This window comes from Rhinoderma darwinii, chromosome 1 (assembly GCF_050947455.1).
Source record: "Rhinoderma darwinii isolate aRhiDar2 chromosome 1, aRhiDar2.hap1, whole genome shotgun sequence".
NCBI classification, from domain to species: domain Eukaryota; kingdom Metazoa; phylum Chordata; class Amphibia; order Anura; family Rhinodermatidae; genus Rhinoderma; species Rhinoderma darwinii.
Window position 1 is genome coordinate 32669211 of NC_134687.1, and position 21117 is coordinate 32690327.

The 21117-nt window shown below is 44.7% G+C and overlaps 1 protein-coding gene across 3 annotated transcripts in view; it reads left to right on the top strand.

Annotated features, from left to right (window-relative positions):
- Nucleotides 1–21117, top strand: part of FAM193A (family with sequence similarity 193 member A) — a 135926-nt gene that overhangs the window by 42782 nt on the left and 72027 nt on the right. For 2 of the 3 annotated variants that reach the window (XM_075857191.1, XM_075857199.1), the window contains exon 1: nucleotides 1369–1786. The exons of the other annotated variant lie outside the window; for it this stretch is intronic. In XM_075857191.1, coding sequence (XP_075713306.1) covers nucleotides 1565–1786 — 222 coding nt within the window. In that variant the 5' untranslated portion in view covers nucleotides 1369–1564. Of the gene's footprint in view, nucleotides 1–1368; nucleotides 1787–21117 lie in introns of those variants that run through there. 3 annotated transcript variants of the gene reach the window in all.

The window sequence follows — 21117 nt, forward strand, 5'->3', positions numbered from 1 at the left end:
AAAAGTAAAAGTCCAACTGGGCGTGTATTATGTGCGTACATCGGGGCGTTTTTAATACTTTTACTAGCTGGGCGTTCTGATGAGAAGTATGATCCACTTCTCTTCAGAACGCCCAGCTTCTGCCAGATCACGCTGTGACGTCACTCACAGGTCCTGCATCGTGTCAGACGAGCGAGGACACATCGGCACCAGAGGCTTCAGATGATTCTGCAGCAGCATCGGCGTTAGCAGGTAAGTCGATGTAGCTACTTACCTGCAAACGCTGATGCAGAATCAACTGTAGCCTCTGGTGCCGATGTGTCCTCGCTCGTCTGACACGATGCAGGACCTGTGAGTGATGTCACAGCGTGATCTCTCGAGAACACGCTGTGTGTCTGCACTGCCAGAAGCTGGGCGTTCTGAAGAGAAGTGGATGATACTTCTCATCAGAACGCCCAGCTAGTAAAAGTAGTAAACACGCCCCGATGTACGCACATAATACACGCCCACTTGTACTTTTACTTTAAACACGCCCAGTTGGACTTTTGCAAGCCTCATTTGCATAAATACAAAAATGGTCATAACTTGGCCAAAAATGCTCGTTTTTTTAAAATAAAAACGTTACTGTAATCTACATTGCAGCGCCGATCTGCTGCAATAGCAGATAGGGGCTGCAAAATCTGGTGACAGAGCCTCTTTAAAAAACTTCCGAAAATCAGGAGCTGTTTTCCATTGAAAACAGCTCCGTATTTTCAGACGTTTTTGAGTTTGCGTGTGAACATACCCTAATGGGACGGCGTTAATTGCAGTTAGGCATAGAACCTAATGTATCCCTATGAGGTCGCATAAAATCATGCGTGCATGTGCAATCAAATTATGTTATGTTTTTTATGATAATGGAAGTTCCTGTGCAATGATACTTTAAAAACATTTTTTTATAAGTCTTACAAAATATAAAATTGCAACATAAAAGAACGTAAAAGAAAAGGAGATTTTTCTATTGAAATGTGATTTTCCCTTATCTACACTGTATGAAAATAAGAAGGGATAATTCCCTGCCTGGTGCCATTTATTTATGAAAAACATTAAAATTAAAAAATCACTCTTTTATTATTACTCCTTGTCCTTTTTTATTTAGATAACTGACACATCCCCACAGCTTGTGAACTACAACTCCCGGCATGCCTCATTAACTTCCCCCTCACCATTTCTCGCAGTCTCCTCCAGCTGTAGTCCAGGCGCACTGCATTTCGGGATCGGTAGTTCAGCCAGGCGAATACTGCGGCTTTTCTACCTTACAGAGTTCAAGCCAATCATACCCTGAAGGTGGCAGCAGTGAGTCCTCAGACCAGCAGCACGTTGACGTAGGATTACGTGATGACGTCTGTGCGTAAGACGGGAATAGCTTTCCTCCTTGTAGTCCGCCATATTGGAGTCTAGCTTGGCTCCGCTGTGGTCGGTTATTTTCTTTCTCTGCTGCCCTGTGTTCTATCGTTGCGGATAAATCCGCGCCCGGGCCCCGTTCCTGTCGGTATAGCTCCGGTGTGCGGCTCTCGGTAGAGTCAGACGGTATAATAGCTCAGACATGAGCCCGGCCGACGCCAAGAGAGGGGCGAAGCGGAGGAAGAACAAGCGGGGCGGAGGCAGCAGCAGTAGCGGCAGCAGTAGCAGCAGTGCGGCCGGGGACGTGAAGGCGGCGGCACTGCGGGGACAGCACAGTGCGGCAGCCGGAGGGAGCAGCGGAGGAGCGGGCAGCGCAGCAGGAGCAGGCCTCATCTCCAGCTCCTCCACCCCGCCCGGGACAGAGGTGAGCTGCCAGCCTGCAGTGCCGGGCTCCTGGATACCCTGCTGCTCTGGATGGCACAGGGGTTTCATGTCACGTGGGGGGCTGCTGCCAGGAAGAGTTGCAGTAGTCCCACCACAATGATGACAAGTGTTCTGTGGGCAGCCTCCTCTCTGCACTGACATGTGTGCCATGCAGCCAGTGTTTACCCTGCTGTCACAACCTGGGGCAAAGCTCTATGGCTCTACAGCTAATGTGCCACCTTCTGCCCGGTGTCAGGTTATATGTTTATTGTTTTATGACTTGCATGGTTTACATAGGGCCAGGACCTGTCCTCAGTGGTATGTGCCATTGTGTGATGTGACTGGCATTGACTGGTACAATGTATCTGCCTAGACGAGCGCAACTTTTAAGTTTACAACGATAATGCGTTGTTTTATTTTTCTGGGTGACACCGTTGTCATGGTAACTGCTGCTGTTTATGCCATGTAGTAGTTATGAGATGGCACCATTGGCATCTTTTATGATTTTTGTTTTGTGGTAATGGTCTAGACCAGTGGTGTTCAATCTGGAACTCTTCAGCTTTTGTAATACTACAACTTCCAGCATGCCCTGACGGTGTGCATCAATCAGGGAATGCTGGGACTTGTAGTTTTGCAACATCTGGAGACCACTGTGCTAGATTGGAATCTGGCTTTGGTTATGGAACGACAAGTCCCAGCTATAATACGACACATGTATGTGTTTATAACTCGTATGTACCCTGCGATTAGAAACAGCGCCACCTTTGTTCCTGGGTCGTGTCTGGTATTGCCGCTCCCTCTTTAAATCAATGCTGCAAAATCAGCCAAAGCCCATGGACAAGAGTGGCGCTGTTTTTTTTTGTTTTTTTTTATATTGGAGTTACGGAAACGGCACAGCTGGGACCTGCATTTATCAGACGTTTATGGCATATCCTGTGGATATGCCATAAATGTCTAAGGTGGGAATATCCCTTGAAGGTTACACCGCAATGCTGGGGGCTGGGACGTTTCCTGACCCAAAATACTGCATGATTGAGGTGACGCACGGTCATCTGCTTGGAAGATGACTGTAATATAGTAAAGCAAGATGGCACCTATCGTAAATACAGTATCACTGGTCCGATTAGGTCTGTGCAGGTTTCCATTCACTAACACTAAACGGAGATCTTGAAAATAGTGAGACGCGAAAGCACAAAGTATAGAAAAAGTTCATTCTACAATAATTAACCTTTATTTATGTCATTGGACAAGCCCTTTAAGGCTACAGCAACATGGCTGCCGTATCCTTGCGTGAGTAGTGCTGTCGGGTGCAGCGCTGTCATGGAGATCTTGTAAAGATCCAAATCCTCAAATACGTTGTCTTTTTCCTGGTTTGATTACTTGTGGTTTGACATGTAGGGACGCCAATTGATTTGGATGTACGCTGCACCGAGCAGTATTCAGAAGAGGACCTGTCAGTAGGATCTCTCAGTAGTGCAGCCCCAGGCCTTAGGCCTGAAACTTCACGCTTTTTTATTTTTTTCTATTAATCCAGTACATCTAAAATAAAAAATAAGCAATTTATGCACTAGACAGCTTCTACGCAGACTTGTCTCCATGGTTACAGACTACAAACAAACCCAGTGTGGTCTGGAACTGCAGGCATGCTTCTCCCTCCCTCCGACCCCTGTACTTGCTAACCTAGAGTGAGATTTTATGTGCATTTTGGTGCGGATTCCTTGCTGAAATTAACTTAAAATCCGTTAACAATCTGCATCCCATGCTTATAAATATGGTTTCCACAGCCCCGTTCACACGCTACAGAAAGCTTCCGCGCGGATAAAAAGAATTCTGCGGGAATAAATAGCATGCTACTTATTCCCGTGTATTCCACGCAGGCTGCTTTCAGACAAGCGTAATACGGGTGCTTTTTTGCCACTGTATTACAGACGCGCCACGTGAGCCTCCCGTCGTTTATGAGAAACGGAGTCAGCGCATCATAGAAGCGTATGGTGCCTTAAAGGCTATGTAAACCTTTGATGGGCATTGTTTGTTTTTTTATATATAAACAGGTCAGTCAGTGTGTTTGGTGTAATTTGTTAGTTTTTTATTAAAAAGTTGTTTTGCTTTTCTAGATACAGCCGCTATGTATTCTGTATACAGAATACATAGCGGCTGTATCTAGCGCTAAATCCTGTTCCTGTCAGGTCAGCGGGACTGACGGGTCCAGTGACAGCGGGTCCTGCCTGTCTCTGACACGCTGGATACACCTGTAATTTATCACATCTAAGTTCATAACTTAGATGTGACGGGTAACAACTCGATCCTGTGATAGAGACCTGAAGGACCCGCTGTCACCGAAACAGTTGGGTCTGCGGGACTGACCGGCTCGGGTCAAAACGAAAGATACAGCTGCTCTGTATAGAGAAAACTGAGCAGCTGTATCAAAAAAAAGTTACTTTAATTTTTAATAAAGACTAATTAAAAAGTTACACCAAACACACAGACCTGTTAATGGAAAAAAAAAGAGAAAATGCCCCTAAAAGCTTTACGTAGCCTTTTACTCCCAGTTCTCATGAACCACAAAAGGTCTGTGTGCTGCATCTGTAATACAGGCGCTAGAAAAGCACTTCTATTGTGCTGGTCTTAGTGACTATGTACACCTTTTTGAAAACAATGTAAATATTTTTTTTTATAAAAATGTGTATCTGGTGCAATTTTGTAATTACATCTTATTAAAAAATATTTTTACTTTTTGAGATACAGCTGATTAGTATCCTGTATATAGATCAGCTGTATCGTGCGCTGAGGCCTGAATCCGTCAGGTCCGCGGCACTGACATGTTGTGACAGCGGGTCCTATGTGTCTGACACGCGGGATCCACTTGTTAATCGATCACATCTAAGTTTTGGGCTTAGGTGTGATCGATGGACCCGCTGTCACTGTACCCGTTCGTGCCGCTGATCTGACGGATTTAGGTTTCAGCACAAGATACAGCTGCTCTATAGACAGGATACAAAGCAGCTGTATCGCAATAAGTAAAAAGTTTTGTTTTCAAAGGTGCACATAGCCTTTAATACGGCCAAAAGCTGGCGGGTTACACATTGAATGGGGCTAACACTTGTGCAGATCTGCGGCACATCAAACTGCTCATCCGTTGTAGAAATCTGAGTTGGGACTCATGCACACGACCGTAGCCATGTGCACGGCCGTAATTTTCGGGTCAGACAGCCGCGGACTGTCACCCGCGGGCCGCCCGGAAATCGCGGCCCGTTCACATGGCCACGTGCATTAATCTCTATGAACCTGGACCGCAGAACACGGCCGTAATAAGACATGCCCGTTCTTTCTGCGGTCCAGGCTCCTGGGCCATGCACGAACCGTGTAAGCCATGGTCGTGTGCATGGGCCCATAGGAATGAATGGGGCCGCAATTCTCCCGTGGATTTTCGGCGGAAATGTGGCAGCAATAACACGTTCGTGTGCATGGGGCCTAAGCTGTATTCCTGTATTAAATATGTCAGATTTGGCATAGCAAATACAAAGGTTTGCTTGTGATCTGTAACCATGGAGACACACAGTTCTGCATAGGAGATGTAGACCCAAAACTGAAGGAAACCTTCCTTCAAGAGTATTTACAAACTTGATATTCGTTGTTGCGTTGGAGCATTAAAAAAAAAAATCATTGTTCTGGTATGTTCACACTGCTTATTTTTGTCCATTTTCCTGGCCGAAAAATCGGAAGCAGTACGCCTCCAAACATCTGCCCATGGATTTCAATGGTAAATACGGCGTTCTGTTCCGACGGGGCATTTTTTTACGTGGCCATTTTGAAAAACAATGCGTAAAAAAACGCCCTAAAAAAGAAGTTCAGGTCACTTGAGCCGTTTTTGGAGCAGTTTTTCATTCTCTATAGAAAAACAGCTCCAAATACGGCCGTAAAAAAACGCTGCAAAAATCGCAAGTGGCTTAAAAAAGTCTGAAAATCAGGAGCTGTTTTCCCTTGAAAACAGCTCCCTATTTTTAGACGTTGTTGAGTTTGTGTGCGCACATACCCTAAGGCTATGTTCACACGGAGTATTTTGGGGGAGGAATATCTGCCTCAAAATTCAGTTTGGAACTTTGAGGCAGATATTCCTCTCCCTGCACGCCGATTTTCGCGGCAATTATCGCGCCGTTTTTCGCCCGCGGCCATTGAGCGCCGCGGGCATAAAACAGCGAGATATACGCTTTCTCCTGCCTCCCATTGAAGTCAATGGGAGGTCGGAGGCGGAAGCGCCCGAAGATAGGGCATGTCGCTTCTTTTTCCCGCGAGGCAGTTTTACTGCTCGCGGGAAAAAGACGCCGACGCCTCCCATTGAAATCAATGGGAGGCGTTCTCGGGCCGTTTCTGCCGAGTTTTGCGACGCGGTTTCCGCGTCAAAAAACTCGGCAAAATACCCCGTGTGAACATAGCCTTACTGTTGTGGTCGCTGCTGCCAATGCAGGTTATTCTTGCAGGTCATGTGCTGATTTTTAGCCAATTACAGTGCTTATTTATATTATGATGGGCTAAGTGCTCCACATGACAATACGTATGCTGTGAGCGGAACTTGCATTGATGGCGGTTACGATTTTGTGGCCCGGAGCTCAATACATTGGTGTATGAAATAAAGAGGAGCTGCTGCTGGCATTATCCGTCCCCTATGACTGATACTCTCTGAGGGGTCACGTGTTTTCTGATCAGTCTTTTGGGTAGCTTGTTACCCTGTACTATGTATTTGTGTCAGCGCTGTGCATTCATAGGGCTGGGTGCTCTGGGTACAGGTATTTCAGGTCCTCCTGTCACTCATTTACCTCTTTCTGTTCATGCTGTCACTAGATGGTTACGCACTGGTGTAGGGGAGATGATCTGTGTCACTTGTATGTAGTAATCTGTGTGGTCCACTGCTGCCACGTGTCTTGACTGGATACTATTGGTCCCTCGGTAACGGTGTTAATCGTAACGTTGGCCTACGTTTATTTATTTGATGGCGCATCGTATCCATATACCAGCAGTGTCTGTTAGTGAAAATACAATTTAGCACTTGTTATCAGATCTACTAGGGAATCACTTAAGGATATATCAGATGGAACAGTTAGGCTGGGTTCCCACGTAGCGTAAACACTACGGAATTCCTTCAACCGAATTCTTGTGCGGATGTTCCGCAGCATTTACAGTAGCAGCAAAGTGGAGGGGATTTAGAAACTCTCATGCCGACGCTGCAGCGGAAAAAAATGCAGCGGAAACGTTCATAAATTCACCTGCCGTTCGGAACGTAAAGAGGCTCTGTTACCACATAAGTGCCCTGTCTCCTACATAAGGAGATGGGCGATATAATGTAGGTGACAGCAGTGCTTTTTATTTCGAAAAATGATCTATTTTTACCACTTTATGAGCGATTTTTAGCTTTATGCTAATGTATTTCTTAATGCCCAAGTGGGCGTATTTTACTTTAGACCAAGTGGGCGTTGTACAGAAGAGTGTATGACGCTGACCAATCAGTGTCATACACTCTTCTCTATTAATTTACACAGCACATAGCGATATAGTTATATCGCTATGTGCAGCTACATATACACACTATAACGTTACTGTAGTGTCCTGATAATGAATATACATCACTACCAGCCTGGACGTGATATGTATTCAGAATCCTGACACTTCTGAATCTTTTCTGAGATTCCAGCAAGGCAAGCGTAATCTCGTTTGAAATGACAGGTTACATCGTAATCTCACGAGATTACGTTTGCCTTGCTGTAAATCTCACAAAGACGCTACAGACATGTCAGGATTTTGAATACACATGACGTCCAGGCTGGTAGTGATGTATATTCATTGTCAGGACACTGCAGTAATGTTAGTGTTTGTGTATGTGGCTGCACATAACAATATAACTATATCGCTAGTGCTGTGTAAATGAATGGAGAGGAGTGTATGACACTGATTGGTCACTGATTGGTCAGCGTCATACACTCCTCTGTACAACGCCCACTTGGTCTAAAGTAAAATACGCCCACTTGGGCATTAAACTCATTAGCATAAATCTAAAAATCGCTCATAAAGTGGTTTAAAATAGATAGTTTTTCTAAATAAAAAGCATTACTGTCACCTACATTATAGCGCCGATCTCGTTAAATAGGAGATAGGGCACTTATAATGTGGTGACAGCCTCCTTAAATCCACAGCATGTCAATTCATGCTGCGTTTTCGTTGATTTTTCTGTTGTGGGTTTTCCCCTATTGCATTCAATGGGAATGCAAAACCCGCAACAGAAAGCCAAGAGTTGTGACTTCGGCTGAATCGCAGTGATTCCGCCGCAAAAATTGCAACTCAGGAAAAAAATAAAACCCTTACCCAGAGCGCCCTCCTTCCTGCAGTCCATCCCATGTGACTGCTGCATCGTCATCTTGGGAGACCGAACTACGCGCAGAAAGGAGGGAGGGGTTAAATATGGTCATTCTTTTTTTATTTTTTTAACTCACTGCTGCTTTCCGCAGTCTAAATTCAGTTTGAAAAACAGTACCACAATGTGGTGCGGTTTATCGGGCGGAAGTTGCTGCCGGTTCCAGGTCGGATACACTGCACAGTTTTTACGCAGCGTATCTGACCCGTGGGAACCCGGCCTTTATGACCTCAAAACAGCAGAAAAACATTTTTCCCTGCGATTTCATGGTAATCGCAGTGATAAACCACTATTTGACCGCACGGTCTGAATCAACCATTCGTAGCAGTCTGCTAATGCAGAGATATTGGAATCCCCCACCGGCTAAAGCAACTTGGAAAATCACTTTGATTTTAAGATCTTCTACCGTTTTGTGTATACAGCTCCTTTACACATCTATGTATCTCCACAATTACCTCTGTGTTGTCCCATCCTGCAGTCATACGTAACTCAAACCAAACATAACACACCAGTAAATCTGAGCCATGTTTCCCAATATTTTCAATAATATCTTTGTTATATCTGTTTCTCAAAAAATCTGGGTGACAACCAATATGGCCACTATTACAACTCCTATGGGTGCTGTCACCCAGCCTTCCCAGGCACCTGAATGATACACCTGCTCCATTACAGTAACGCTGCTCTACTAGGTATATTTGGCATCCAGGTCTTTAGGAGAGCTGGGTGATAGACCCTCTAAGAACTAATAGTTGGCACCCAGCTGTTATCACTAAAATTGTTAACATTGATAGATGAGATTTTCGGAATGTAATGAGACACAAATTGCTTGCATTTGCCACCAACATGAGATCAGTGGTGGCCTGACCACTGCTGATCACTAGAACAAAGTAACAGAAGTGCTAGGAAGGTGCAGTGTTTGCTCTGCTTTTTCCGGGTACTGCCACTTTGCTCCAGCGATCGGTAGGGTTAGAGTAGTCATACCGCCACCGATCGCCATATCCTAGCAATATGCCACCAATGTTTATGCTGAGACAACCCCTTTAAAGGCTATCCTTTGAAAGGGTTTTTTTTAATGTCAATTCGTGTGTGTTTTCTACGTAATTTTTAATAAAAACTAATTATCTTTACTTTTTGAGATACATTTGTGTCATGCATGCATGGGATATATTGCTGTGTCATGGGGCCCCATCTCCAAGCAACCCATTGCACTTTGTTTACTGCCGCCGGCCCCTGATGGGGTCTGCGCTGACAGGTTGCTCATTTCCCGTGCTCGGCTAAGATTTCAGCAATTACTGTTTGCTCATTACTGTGAAGTGTTGCCTGTATGGAAAATGATGTGGGTAACATATGCGTATAGGAGAGGTGTTGGCTCTGTTCAAAACACAGAACGTTTGGCGTATGCGCTGGGAGAAAACTCTCGGCATATACACCAAATGTATCCATTCATCCCACAGAGGCCAAAGGAGTGTCCTTTTGACTTCCGTCGGGCTGGTATATGTCGGTTTACTTTATTTTTTTATAGAAGAGCATAGTCTATTCTGCTTTCTATTTTTATGCAGCGGCATCCCGCAGGAAAACTTGTACCGTAGGGGCGACGTATGCCACTGTATTCCTATAAAGTGGCATATGTTGGAGGTATACTTCGGATGGAAGGTGCACATGTGAATCTAGCCTGTATTATGTGTGTATGGATAAATGTGTCCTCCGTGCACTCGGCTGCTGGCTATGTCATATCCAGGTAAATAAAGCCGGTGTTTTTATGTGGTGATGTGATTGCTCAGCTGTTCGGCAGCTGTCAGATCTGACCAATCGGACCGGCATATCAGAAGACGCTTAGTTTTTATTTAAGGACTGGAAGAATGAGTTACGGATTAAGTGTAGCATTACGGGAGGACTTTCCATCTGTGGCAGGTCGTTGTCCGCTGCTTATTTTTGTATTTTTTTTTTTTGTGGGTTTTGTTTTACGTAGAATTTGTTGTCCTTGTCACTCATCTTGTTAGTCAGCAGGGAATCGGAGGCTGCAGTTACGTTCAATCTTTTGTTTTTAAGCAAATTCGCTTTTCAAAACTTTTTACATATTGTCTCATTTGCGTAAACAATTGTCGTTCTTTGCGCACCTGTCAGCGTGTTATGGGTGAGCGCTGGACGGATGCTGTGTAATTTTTTGCAACTATTTTTATTGCTCCAATGAATCTTAAAGAAACCATGAAACATTTCTGCAAACAGTCTTGATTAAAATATCCTATCGCTTTTGTGTATGCAGCTCCCATGCAGACCTATTTGTTCACATGGTTACAGACTACAAACATACCCTGTGTGAAGTCTGATCCTGTAGTCATGTGTTAATCCCTCTGCCCCATTCTTGATAATCTACATTTGAAAGATTAGAAAAGTAGGGATCAGGAGGTATGACGGCAGGATCTCACTATACAGGGTTTGATTGTTTGTTTCCATGGAGACTGTAGGCATAAACGGTAGGATATTTATAACTATCCCACCCAATGAAGTAATAGTACTGATTCGTTGTCATGTGACATCTCCAAATAAAAAACTGAAATGAAAAAATATACCAATTAAAACATACAAACACATCAATCTATTTCAAACACACATCAAGGTACCATATAAACCACCCAATCCAAGAAAAAACAGCCCTTTAACAAGATCAATACTCACTCGCAAGTCCTTACAATCATAACACAGGACCGGACTACTACTTCCGGCTTGCGTTCCAACATACCACAACGATGATACGCACAGAACAATCAGCTGACCACACTGACTCAGTACATAACCTGACAGCGCACGCTATTCAAAATCATTACAGCCAAGTTTAAGGACGCGGCAGTCGTCCGAAACGCGTAGGCCCCGAGGACATTACCTACACTTCTTACCTACCCAGGACTATCCACAACTGGACTTCCTTTTAACAATATGCCATTAAACTTGGAACAGAAAATCCATTTTAAACATTGACTCAGCGCTGGATCCTACTCCTTCCCTTGTTTTTGCTAATCTACCGTGTGCCGACACGAGAATCCGAGCGCTATCCACAACACACCGGAGTGTGTCAGGTGAGCCGGAGGTTTCCTCCCCTGGTTCTAAGTAATAGTACGTCTCGGGGAGCCGACCTCCCGCTGTAAAGGTTGGGGTCACCGATTACTCTGATCCCAGCAGTTGAACCCCCATATACCACGGTTAGTAGAGACCACACCGTCTAAGGCCCCATACACATGACCGAAAAAAATCTCTAATTACGGACCATAATACGGTCCGCCATTATGGACCCGTCCGGTTCTATTGGCCACGGACACATTGACCGTATCGCTACGGATAGGTGTCCATGCCGTAGAACCGTTCCGGTATTTATGGAGCATGTCCTACTTCGTTTTTTACGGACCGTGCTCCCATGGGAGCACGGCCCACAAATGCGGCCGTCCGTACCCGCAATCGCGGGCCGTGATTATGGGCACGGCCGTGTGCATGAGGCCTAAGTGGTTAGACACCGAGAGGGAGCTCCTTTTGTTACGCCATCAGCGCCTCCCGCTATGTGACTGAAAACGAATGTTTTTTTTAAATGTAACCCGTTAGTGACCGGCCCATCGGGTTTCTACGTCTGTCACTAACGGGCCTTATCTCGATGCCATAGACTTTTTACGTCGCGGCATCGGAATAAGTAAAGGCAGCTGAGGGCTCGGAGCGTCCCTGCTCTGCCGGGTGAGATCGATATTCGTATCGATCTCGCCCGTTTAACCCATCAGATGCGGTGCTCAATAGCGAGCACCGCATCTGAGTGGTTTTGGAGAGAGGGAGGGAGCTCCCTCTCTCTCCCACCGACACCCGGCGATACGATCGCCGAGTGTCTGTGTCTCCAATGGCAGCCGGGGGTCTAATAAAGGCCCCCAGGTCCGCCTGGAGTGAATGCCTGCTAGATCATGCCGCAGGCATGACCTAGCAGATGCCTGTCCGTGTTAAACGGACAGGCAGTAATACACTGCAATACAAAAGTATTGCAGTGTATTATAAATGCGATCGCAGAATCGCATAGTGAAGTCCCCTAGTGGGACTAGTAAAAAAGTGAAAAAAAAGTTTAATAAAGTTAATTTAAAAAAAAATTTGAAGAAAAAGGAAAAACCCAGCTTTTCCCCTTACAAAATGCTTTACTAATAAAAAAACAAAATAAAGTTAAAAAGTTACACATATTTGGTATCGCCGCGTCCGTAACGACCCCGACTATAAATCTATTACATTATTTAACCCGCACGGTGAACGCCGTAAAAAACTATGGAAAAATTGCTGTTTTCTGTGAATCCTGACTTTAAAAAAATGTGATAAAAAGTGATCAAAAAGTCGCATCTACTCCAAAATGGTACCAATAAAAACTACAAGTCTTCCCGCAAAAAAAAAATCCCTCATACAACCGCATCGGCGAAAAAATAAAACCGTTACGGCTCTTCAAATATGGAGACACAAAACAAATAATTTTGAAAAAAAAGTGTTTTTACTGTGTAAAAGTAGTAAAACATACAAAAACTATAGAAATTTGGTATCGTTGCAATCGTAACAACCCGCTGAATAAAGTTATTGTGTTATTTATATCACACGGTAAACGGCGTAGATTTAAGATGTGAAAAAGAGTGGCGAAATTTCAGGTTTTTTTCTATTTCCCCCCCCCCCCCCCAAATAAAAGTTAGGCGGGATTCACACGACCGGGTCGTTCCCGAGCCCGAGTGTCGGCCGGTAAAATCGGCCATTTTGCCCGGCCGGTTTGCATAAAGTTATGCATCCGTGCCGGGCCGGGCAGATCCGGACAGTGACATCAGCGGCAGCTCCTGAAGGGGAATCCCCATGTGTTCGGGGATTCCGCTTCAGGAGTTTCCCCTGATGTCACTGCCCAGATATGGACAGAGACATCAAGCGCTCTGTCCAGGAGCGGAATCCCCGAAAACACGGGGATTCCGCTCCTTCAAGGAGCTAAAGTGCGGCTAGCACATAGCAGAGCGGGGAGATACCTCCCTGCTCTGCTATAGTGGCGTCGCTACAGTAGTAGCAGCCGCAGCAGCAGCAGCTGCTGCTACTACTACTAGCGGCGCCATCGAAGGTGTCGCCGAGCCAGGGTGCTTTTAACAAGCAAGGGAAGGGAGCCAGCGCAGCGCTCCCTTCCACCTGCTGTACACCCCGGCCCTGCAACACAGTGTACAGCGATGCCATTCGTCAGAATGGCATCAACTCCTCCTCCTCACATGCACTCTGCGCTGTGAGGAGGAGGAGATAGAGCGCAAGCGCCGGGAAACCCGGCCATCACTCGGAACACATTCCGGTGATGGCTGTGTAATACCCGGCCCCATAGACTTGTATGGGAGCCGGGCGGCCGGGTGCCCGGGCAAAGATAGAGCATGTCCTATTTTTTGACGGCCGGATTTTCCGGCCGTCAAAAAATCGGTCGTGTGAATAGCCCCATTAGGGGTCTATCATTCCTAATGCAGCCGGGTGCCGGCCGATTTATGAACGGCCGGCACCCGGCCGGGAAACCCTGCCGTGTGAATGAGGCCTTAATCAATAAATAATATGTACCTCAAAATGGTGCTATTAAAAAATACAACTTGTCCCACAAAAAACAAGACCTTATACAGCTATGTCGGCGCAAAAATAAAAAGGTTATAGCTCTTGGAATGCGACGATGGAAAAACGTAAAAAATGGCTTGGTCATTAAGGTTTAAAATAGGCTGGTCATTAAGGGGTTAATCAATGAGTTATGTGTTTGACAAAATGGTGCTATTGAAAATATAATAATAATTTTGCAAAAAAAACCAATACGATTTATGTCGATGGTACAATAAAAAGGTTATGGCTCTCGAATGTGTCAATACAAAACATTTTTTTTTCTATGAAAAATGCTTTGTGTTCAAAAATAGTAAAATATATATATGGAAAAAAAAAGGAAGCTCCTGATGTCACTATCCATATATGAACGGTGACTTTAGATGCTTCCCTAGCTCCTGAGTCCCCGGGCAGGGTGCTTCCTAATGCTTGAGTAACTAGCTCTCTGTCGCTGGAGCTTCCCAGCATATACGTTTAACGCATAATAGTCACTGATGCCATACAATGGAATCCATCACCCCTAGACTCCCATTTAAAAAAAAACACCTTTTTGCAGGATCCCGCAGGATGGAGTAGTGTAGGCTGATATATACCAGCCTGATAGACCAAAAGGACACACTTTTAGCGTCCTGTCGGGCTCATGGAACCCCATGGACACCTTTATTGTGCACATAGGGAGCTTTCCCAACATACTCTTTAAACGTAGGGCATAAATGTTGGATTCCTAGAAGGCAAAGTCAGCACGAAGTGTGTGTGTAAATTTAGCGGTTGCATCAGGAGATTTTTCCCGGTATGTACACTGAACGTGGTCTGAACAAAGCCATATAAGGGTGCAGTCACGTGTGGCGTAAAAATCCACCACAAAATCCACAACAGTAGTTCTGTGGAAAATGCTGCAGCACAACTACTATTTGGGCGATTTTGTGGTGTAATTACTGAATATTTAAGTTGCAGATTTCGATGCAGAATTTCACACGGCATTGAAGTCTATCATTAAAGGGTAACAAAGTTCAACAAACTTCTGGTCTGTCATAGTGACGTGTCAGAAGTTTTGATCGGTGGAGGTTGGAGCACTGACACTCCCACCCATTGCTAAAACGAAGCGGCAGAAGCGCTCAGGTGAGCACTGGGTCACTTCGTTTCTGTTTTGGCTTTTTCCAGAAATCAATGTAGCGGTGTACGGGCTCAGTAGAAAGTCTATGGGCCCGTACACTGCTATATATCAGCTTTCCGGAAAAAAAACAAACGTCATCACTCCCACTTCTGCCGCTCCGTTTTAGCGATTGGTGCGGGTCTCAGTGCTCGGACCCCCACTGATCAAAACTTCTGACATGTCACTATGACATGTCAGAAGTTTGTACGCTTAGTTTCCCTTTAAATTCTGCAACACCTAATGAAAGCGATGCGAAAAGCACAGATTTTTGAACCATGCATTTGTTGCGGATTTTGTTTCCATCTATAGGAATACACAATGCAAATTTCTGCTGAGGATTTGCAACCAATTTTTTATTCCAATGCATAAAATATATATTTGGTAAGTTAGTAAGAAATAGGGGACAGGTGCGTGGCAGTTTGACGGCAAAATCAGACTATACAGAGTTTTTGTCTATAGCTATGGAGATACATAGGTTTGCATGGGAGCTGTAGATATACAATACTTGTTGTTGTAGAATACTTTAGTTCAGTTGAGGGCTCTGAGATATCTCAGCTACTCCCCTAATAAAGGGGTTCTCATACAGGACGGGTATGGCTGAATGATAGTTTATACTATAAGGCCGGGTACCCACGTAGCGTAAACGCTGCGGAATTTCCACAACTGAATTCTGTGCGGAACTTCCGCAGCATTTACAGCAGCAGCAAAGTGGATGAGATTTAGAAAATCTCATGCCGACGCTGCGGAAAAAACCTGCAGCGTAAACATTAATAACTTGACCTGCGGTGCGGAATTTAATTCCGCAGCATGTCAATTTATGCTGCGTTTATGTTCATTTTTTCCGTTGCAGGTTTTCTCCATTGAATTCAATGGGGATGCAATACTGGCAACAAAGCCAAGCGTTGCGGCTTTTGCGGCGTAATCACAGAGTTTACGCTGCAAAAATCGCAACACCGGAAGTAAATAAAAGTAATACTTACCCAGAACGCCCTCCTTCCTGCAATCCAGCCTCCTGGGACGACGTTGCGTCCCATGTGACTGCTGCAGTCGTTTACAGGCTGCAGCGTCACATGGCCTGAAACATCACCCAGGGACACTGGAGCGGACGTCAGTGGAGCGAGGGGATAAGTATGAACGGTGCGATTTTTCGGACAGAACGCGTGTTTTTTACGCAGCGTATCCGTCCCGTAGGAACCCAGCCTAAATGTCTGATGCCAGAAACTGGGAGCTCCACAACTGGAAATCCAAGGTGCCATTCCCTCCGCCATTCCCAGCAAGAAAAGTTGTCCCACATGCACGGTCACTCTCTATTCAGCCTTATTCGAACAAGCGGGTGGCAATTTTTCACGTCCGATTCGCACCCGTTTTCACGCATCCCTCATAGACTTTAGGGCGTCTTATTTTTTTTTCACGGGTCCTTCACTTGGTCCGTTAAAACAGCCCCATAGAAATATATGCGGCCAAGTGACAGCCGTTAAAAAAAACAAAACAAACAAACAAAAAAACGACCGTCACACAAACTATTTATACGTTCGTCTGAATTAGTCAAGTCTCTGGGAGATACTGAAACGGGCGAGTAATCCGGACCCCTTATTGCTGGAGCGGAAATCCACCTCCATAAATAAATGAGAGAATCTGTCTTTCACCTTACAGTCTTATGATATTGGCCCTAAGGCTTCAGGATTTCTCAATGCCTCATACAGCGTCCAGAAGTTTACAGGGGTAGCTTCAGGTTTTCTCATGAAAGTGTCACGTAAACAAGACTACATTCAGCAGAGCCTCGGGATGCGAGAACTACTCCGCTTTACAGGTCCTGCTCCTACACTGGCGTTAGTGGGAATTCACCTTTCCTAAACAATCCTTTATCTTTTCCTTGTCTTTTAAGCCGCGGCCTGAATATAGTAACTGATGCCTCGGGACATTAGCGACCCGGCCGATACTGGTCCGGCAGTGTCACTCGCAATTCTAGTGAATGTTGGGTGGCGCTTATTGAGGTCACCAGCACATACGACTGCAATGGATCTGCAGAGAATGCGCTGCAAAATCTGTTGGCATAAGTTACATGCAGGGCAATGGGTGGCATCTGCTGAATTTGCCTATAGGCATTGCTGCAGATTATTATATCCGCGGCGTGCCCTACCATCTGCTACATGTGAATGGGGGTTTCTAAACCTCCATTCACGGTCATTGAACTGTTTAATTGTCCGAGAGGTTCATATGAAGTAGATTTTGTCCTAGATGCAAATTTAGCAAAAACTCAGGCATATGCTGCAGAAAAAAAATGCAGAAAATTTGTGCGGATAGTTTTTACTGCGTTTCCACTGAATAAACAAAGTCCGGTAAATCCTAAAGGGATTTATATACTTTGCTATAAACAATGTTTAACACGAAGTCCGCAGGTAAAACCGCTGCAGAAAATATGCAGCACATCCTGTGTGTGGGAACATCACCTTAGAAGGGGTTCCCACTGGACGGATACGCTGTGTAAAAACACACCGCGTATTTGACCTGGAAGCGACCGTTTTTTTGGCTGGGATTTCTGCTGCGGTAAGCAGCATGGAAATAATAATAAGCTTCCATACTTACCTGGGCTGTTGTCATGGTGATGCGTCCCTCCATGGCTGTCCGGACCAGCCTCCCTGAATGACGATAGAGCCCATGTGACCGCTGCAGCCTGTCATTGGCTGTAGCGATCACATGGCATGTAACGTCATCCCAGAGGGCCGGACTGGAGGAAGAAGCAGAGATCTCTGGGTATGAATTAATTTCTTTTTTCTGAGTTGCGATTTTTTGCGGCAGAATTGCTGCAGTTCTGCAGCAAAAGTCGCAACACTTGACTTTCTGTTGCAGGTTTTGCATCCTCATTGAATTCAATGAGGCAAACCTGTAACAGAAAAGCAACGAAAACACCGTAAATTGACATGCTGCGGATTTAAATTCCGCACCGCAGGTCAATTAACATTTTTGGTGCGTTTTTTTTATTTTCCCTTTTTTTTTTCTTTTTTTTTTGCAGACGCGGCAGATTTTGGCCTGCACTTGCTTGCCGCAGTCTAAGCAGCGTTCTTCGCTGTGTTTTTTGTCCGTGTCCATTAAGTGCCGTGGGCAAAAAACACTGCGAAAAACATTTTCCCTGCCCCCCTCATTGAATTGGAGGTCAGATGCGGAACCACGGCAAGAAAGAAATTGGCGTTTCACTTTCCCTCAAGAGGCTAAAAGCTGCCGCGGAAAAAAGATCTACTTTGCCTGGGAGGCGGTTTTGGCTGTTTTTTTTTGTTTGTTTTTTTACAAGGATTCCGAAGTTGCTTTTGCATCAAAATTAGTGCCAAAAAACTGTTAACTGGCCCTTAGGCCTTGTTTACACTGTGCAGATTCTAAACAGAAGAAATATATAAAGGAAGGTATTATAGGTCTGCTCATGTGGATCCAATTCTGGTTTTGGCCTAAAAAAGCAGGCAAAATCTGCAGCCTTAATGTGACATTTTCCGGCCTTCTGCACAGGTAGCGGAAATATTGCGTACGTACCGCAGCGTATTATAGTAGCCGCACAGTGGATGAGACTTGATCAAATCTCATCCACACGCTGCAGAAAAAAATCCACAGAAAACACACGCGGAAATTGACTGCAGTGCAGATTCCCAATCTGCAGCATGTTAATAAGGGCCTAAAGGAAGCACTCCAGACAATACCCTGTTGTATCTAGTGCGGGGCTCTCTGGTTTACCATGTGTCGTGCGCCGCCTCCTCAGGCCTTGCATTAGTAATTAGGCTTTGTTCACATCTGCGTTTTGCTCCGACAAAGGAGCTGAACAAGGAAATAACGGAACCGCCGGTTGCCAATGGAGACCATTGACTTTAATGGGTTCGGTCGACTTTCCGTGCGACTGAGGCCCCCTTAACTTTTCGCTTTTTGATTGTTTTTCTAACAGCTGGGGGATGGCCACTAAATGGCTTTTAGGCAGTGTTTTAATTGCGTCTCAGATTTCTTGTATTAAACAAGCTGAGAATGTGATACTCTGTATTCTTTTTCAATGTTGGTCACTGATTGGTCAGCGTCATACACTTCTCTTTACAACACTCACATGGTAAAAAGTAAAAACACGCCCAGTTGTCCATTGAGAAACACATTTTCATAAATCTAAAATTGCTCACTTGCTCAAAAATGATCATTTTTCAAAATAAAATCCACTGTTCTCTACATTACAGCGCCAATCAGATTATGTAGGAGAGAGGGCACTAATAATGTGGTGACAGAGACTCTTTAACAGGGATGCATCGGTGTCTGCAGGAGCTGTAGACACACAAATTGGAAATTTATCTTCGAGACGATTTGCAAACTTGTTTCATGCATTGGAGCCATGCAAAAAAGTTATGAAGGTGACCCTAAACTTAAAGATTTACCCAAAATGTGATGAGTGTTTGAGTATTTCCCTTTATGAATAACTTCTCATATTCCCAAAAAGGTATTCATATATATGTGTCCTGGGAAACTTACTGTTTTTCCTGTTTCTTATGTTTACTATTGTGCCATTTACCAGGAAATATAGAGTTTATTGTATTTCCATCACAATGTGGCACAAAGCTAAGCTGACGTGCGCGTTTTTGCAAATAAACAGCCGTTTTACCTGCAAAACCCGCAAGGACATTACAATCATTTGAAAATTGTGCTGATTTGCAATGTATGTCCGTACACTTAGTACCATACACAATGATTACCGCTAATGCTTCTCAATATTAAAGCGGTTTACACCGTCTGGACAGCCCCTTCTTCTAAACGCAAACCCACTGGAACTAGTTCATTACTGGATCCAGCAGCGGAAATTTCCGAGGTCGCCTGCTGCCGGAAAAAGCTATTACACGATCATTCTACAGTGGTGGACGCGCTCTCTGCGCTAGCGGAATAGTGGCTGCCCTCGCTATAACTTCCATATGCCCTATTTGGACGTTGGCATCTATAAAGAAAAATAAATCAATAAAAAAAAGTAAGCTACGTTTCTGGTTTGATTGAAAATCTCTTTCCGGTATCTGCATGCTGCATACATAAAACGGAAGGAGAATTAGAAAAATGTCATGCTGATGCATTTATTAGGTAGCAAGAAGTGGAGGAAAGATGGGACTGTGACTGCAGGATGTTACTATATCGGGTTGTATTTAGTGACCATGGAGAAACAGTTCTGCCTAGTAGCTGTAGACACAAACTACCTAGATAAGGCTTTGTTCACATCTGCATCAGGGTTTCCGTTCTGACGTTCCGTCTGAGCTTGCCGTCCGAACGGGACCCTGACTGAATGAAACGGAAACCATATGCATCACCATTGATTTCAATGGGGACGGATCCGGTGCAAATGGTTTCCGTTTGTCTCAGTTGTGCAAGGGTTCCGTCGTTTTGACGGAATAAATACCGTAGTCTACTGCGCTATTCATTCCATCAAAACGACGGAACCCTTACACAGCGGTGAAAAACGGAAGCCACGTGCACCGGATCCATCCCCATTAAAATCAATGGGGATGCAAACAGAAACCTGTGGCTTCCGTTTGTTTGTCAGGGTCCCGCTCTGACGGGAATATCCGAACGGAACCCTGATGCAGATATGAACGAACACTTTTTTTGCTAAGTTGCTTCACGCTTTTTTAATTATAAATGTATTGTTTCTTTTGATGCTTCTTATAGTGCCACCATATTCTGCCGTGCTGTACAAAGTTTGTCAGCATTGTAGCAAAAAAAACATAAAACTGTTGCTAAGGTGTACATAGCCCTTAAATTTGCTTTATGGCAAAATCTATATTAATTTAAAATGCAGCTGTTCATTTGTAGCGGCTTTTTTTATTGTTTTCTAGCTTTCTTTTTTTTTTTTTTAAGAATCTTTTGTTGCGTTTCTGACTTGTATTTAATGTCACTCTGCGCATCTACCCCAAACTCCTGATATGACCCGTGTTGCAGAAAGTGCAGTGTGAGTTTTATAATAGGATGGGCGATATAATTCGATACATTTCATCTTTTGGATGTATAAAAATGCATCCAGTACCTTAGGATTATTATTTCGCCCCCCCCCCCCCAATGTATGTAGCAGTGCCGTAAGCCCCCTCTTCTCTACTTCACCACAGTTTTAAGTTCTTACGGCTACAACTCGGATATTCGGATGTCAAGACTTAGGCTTGACTCAGCAGAATGACATTTC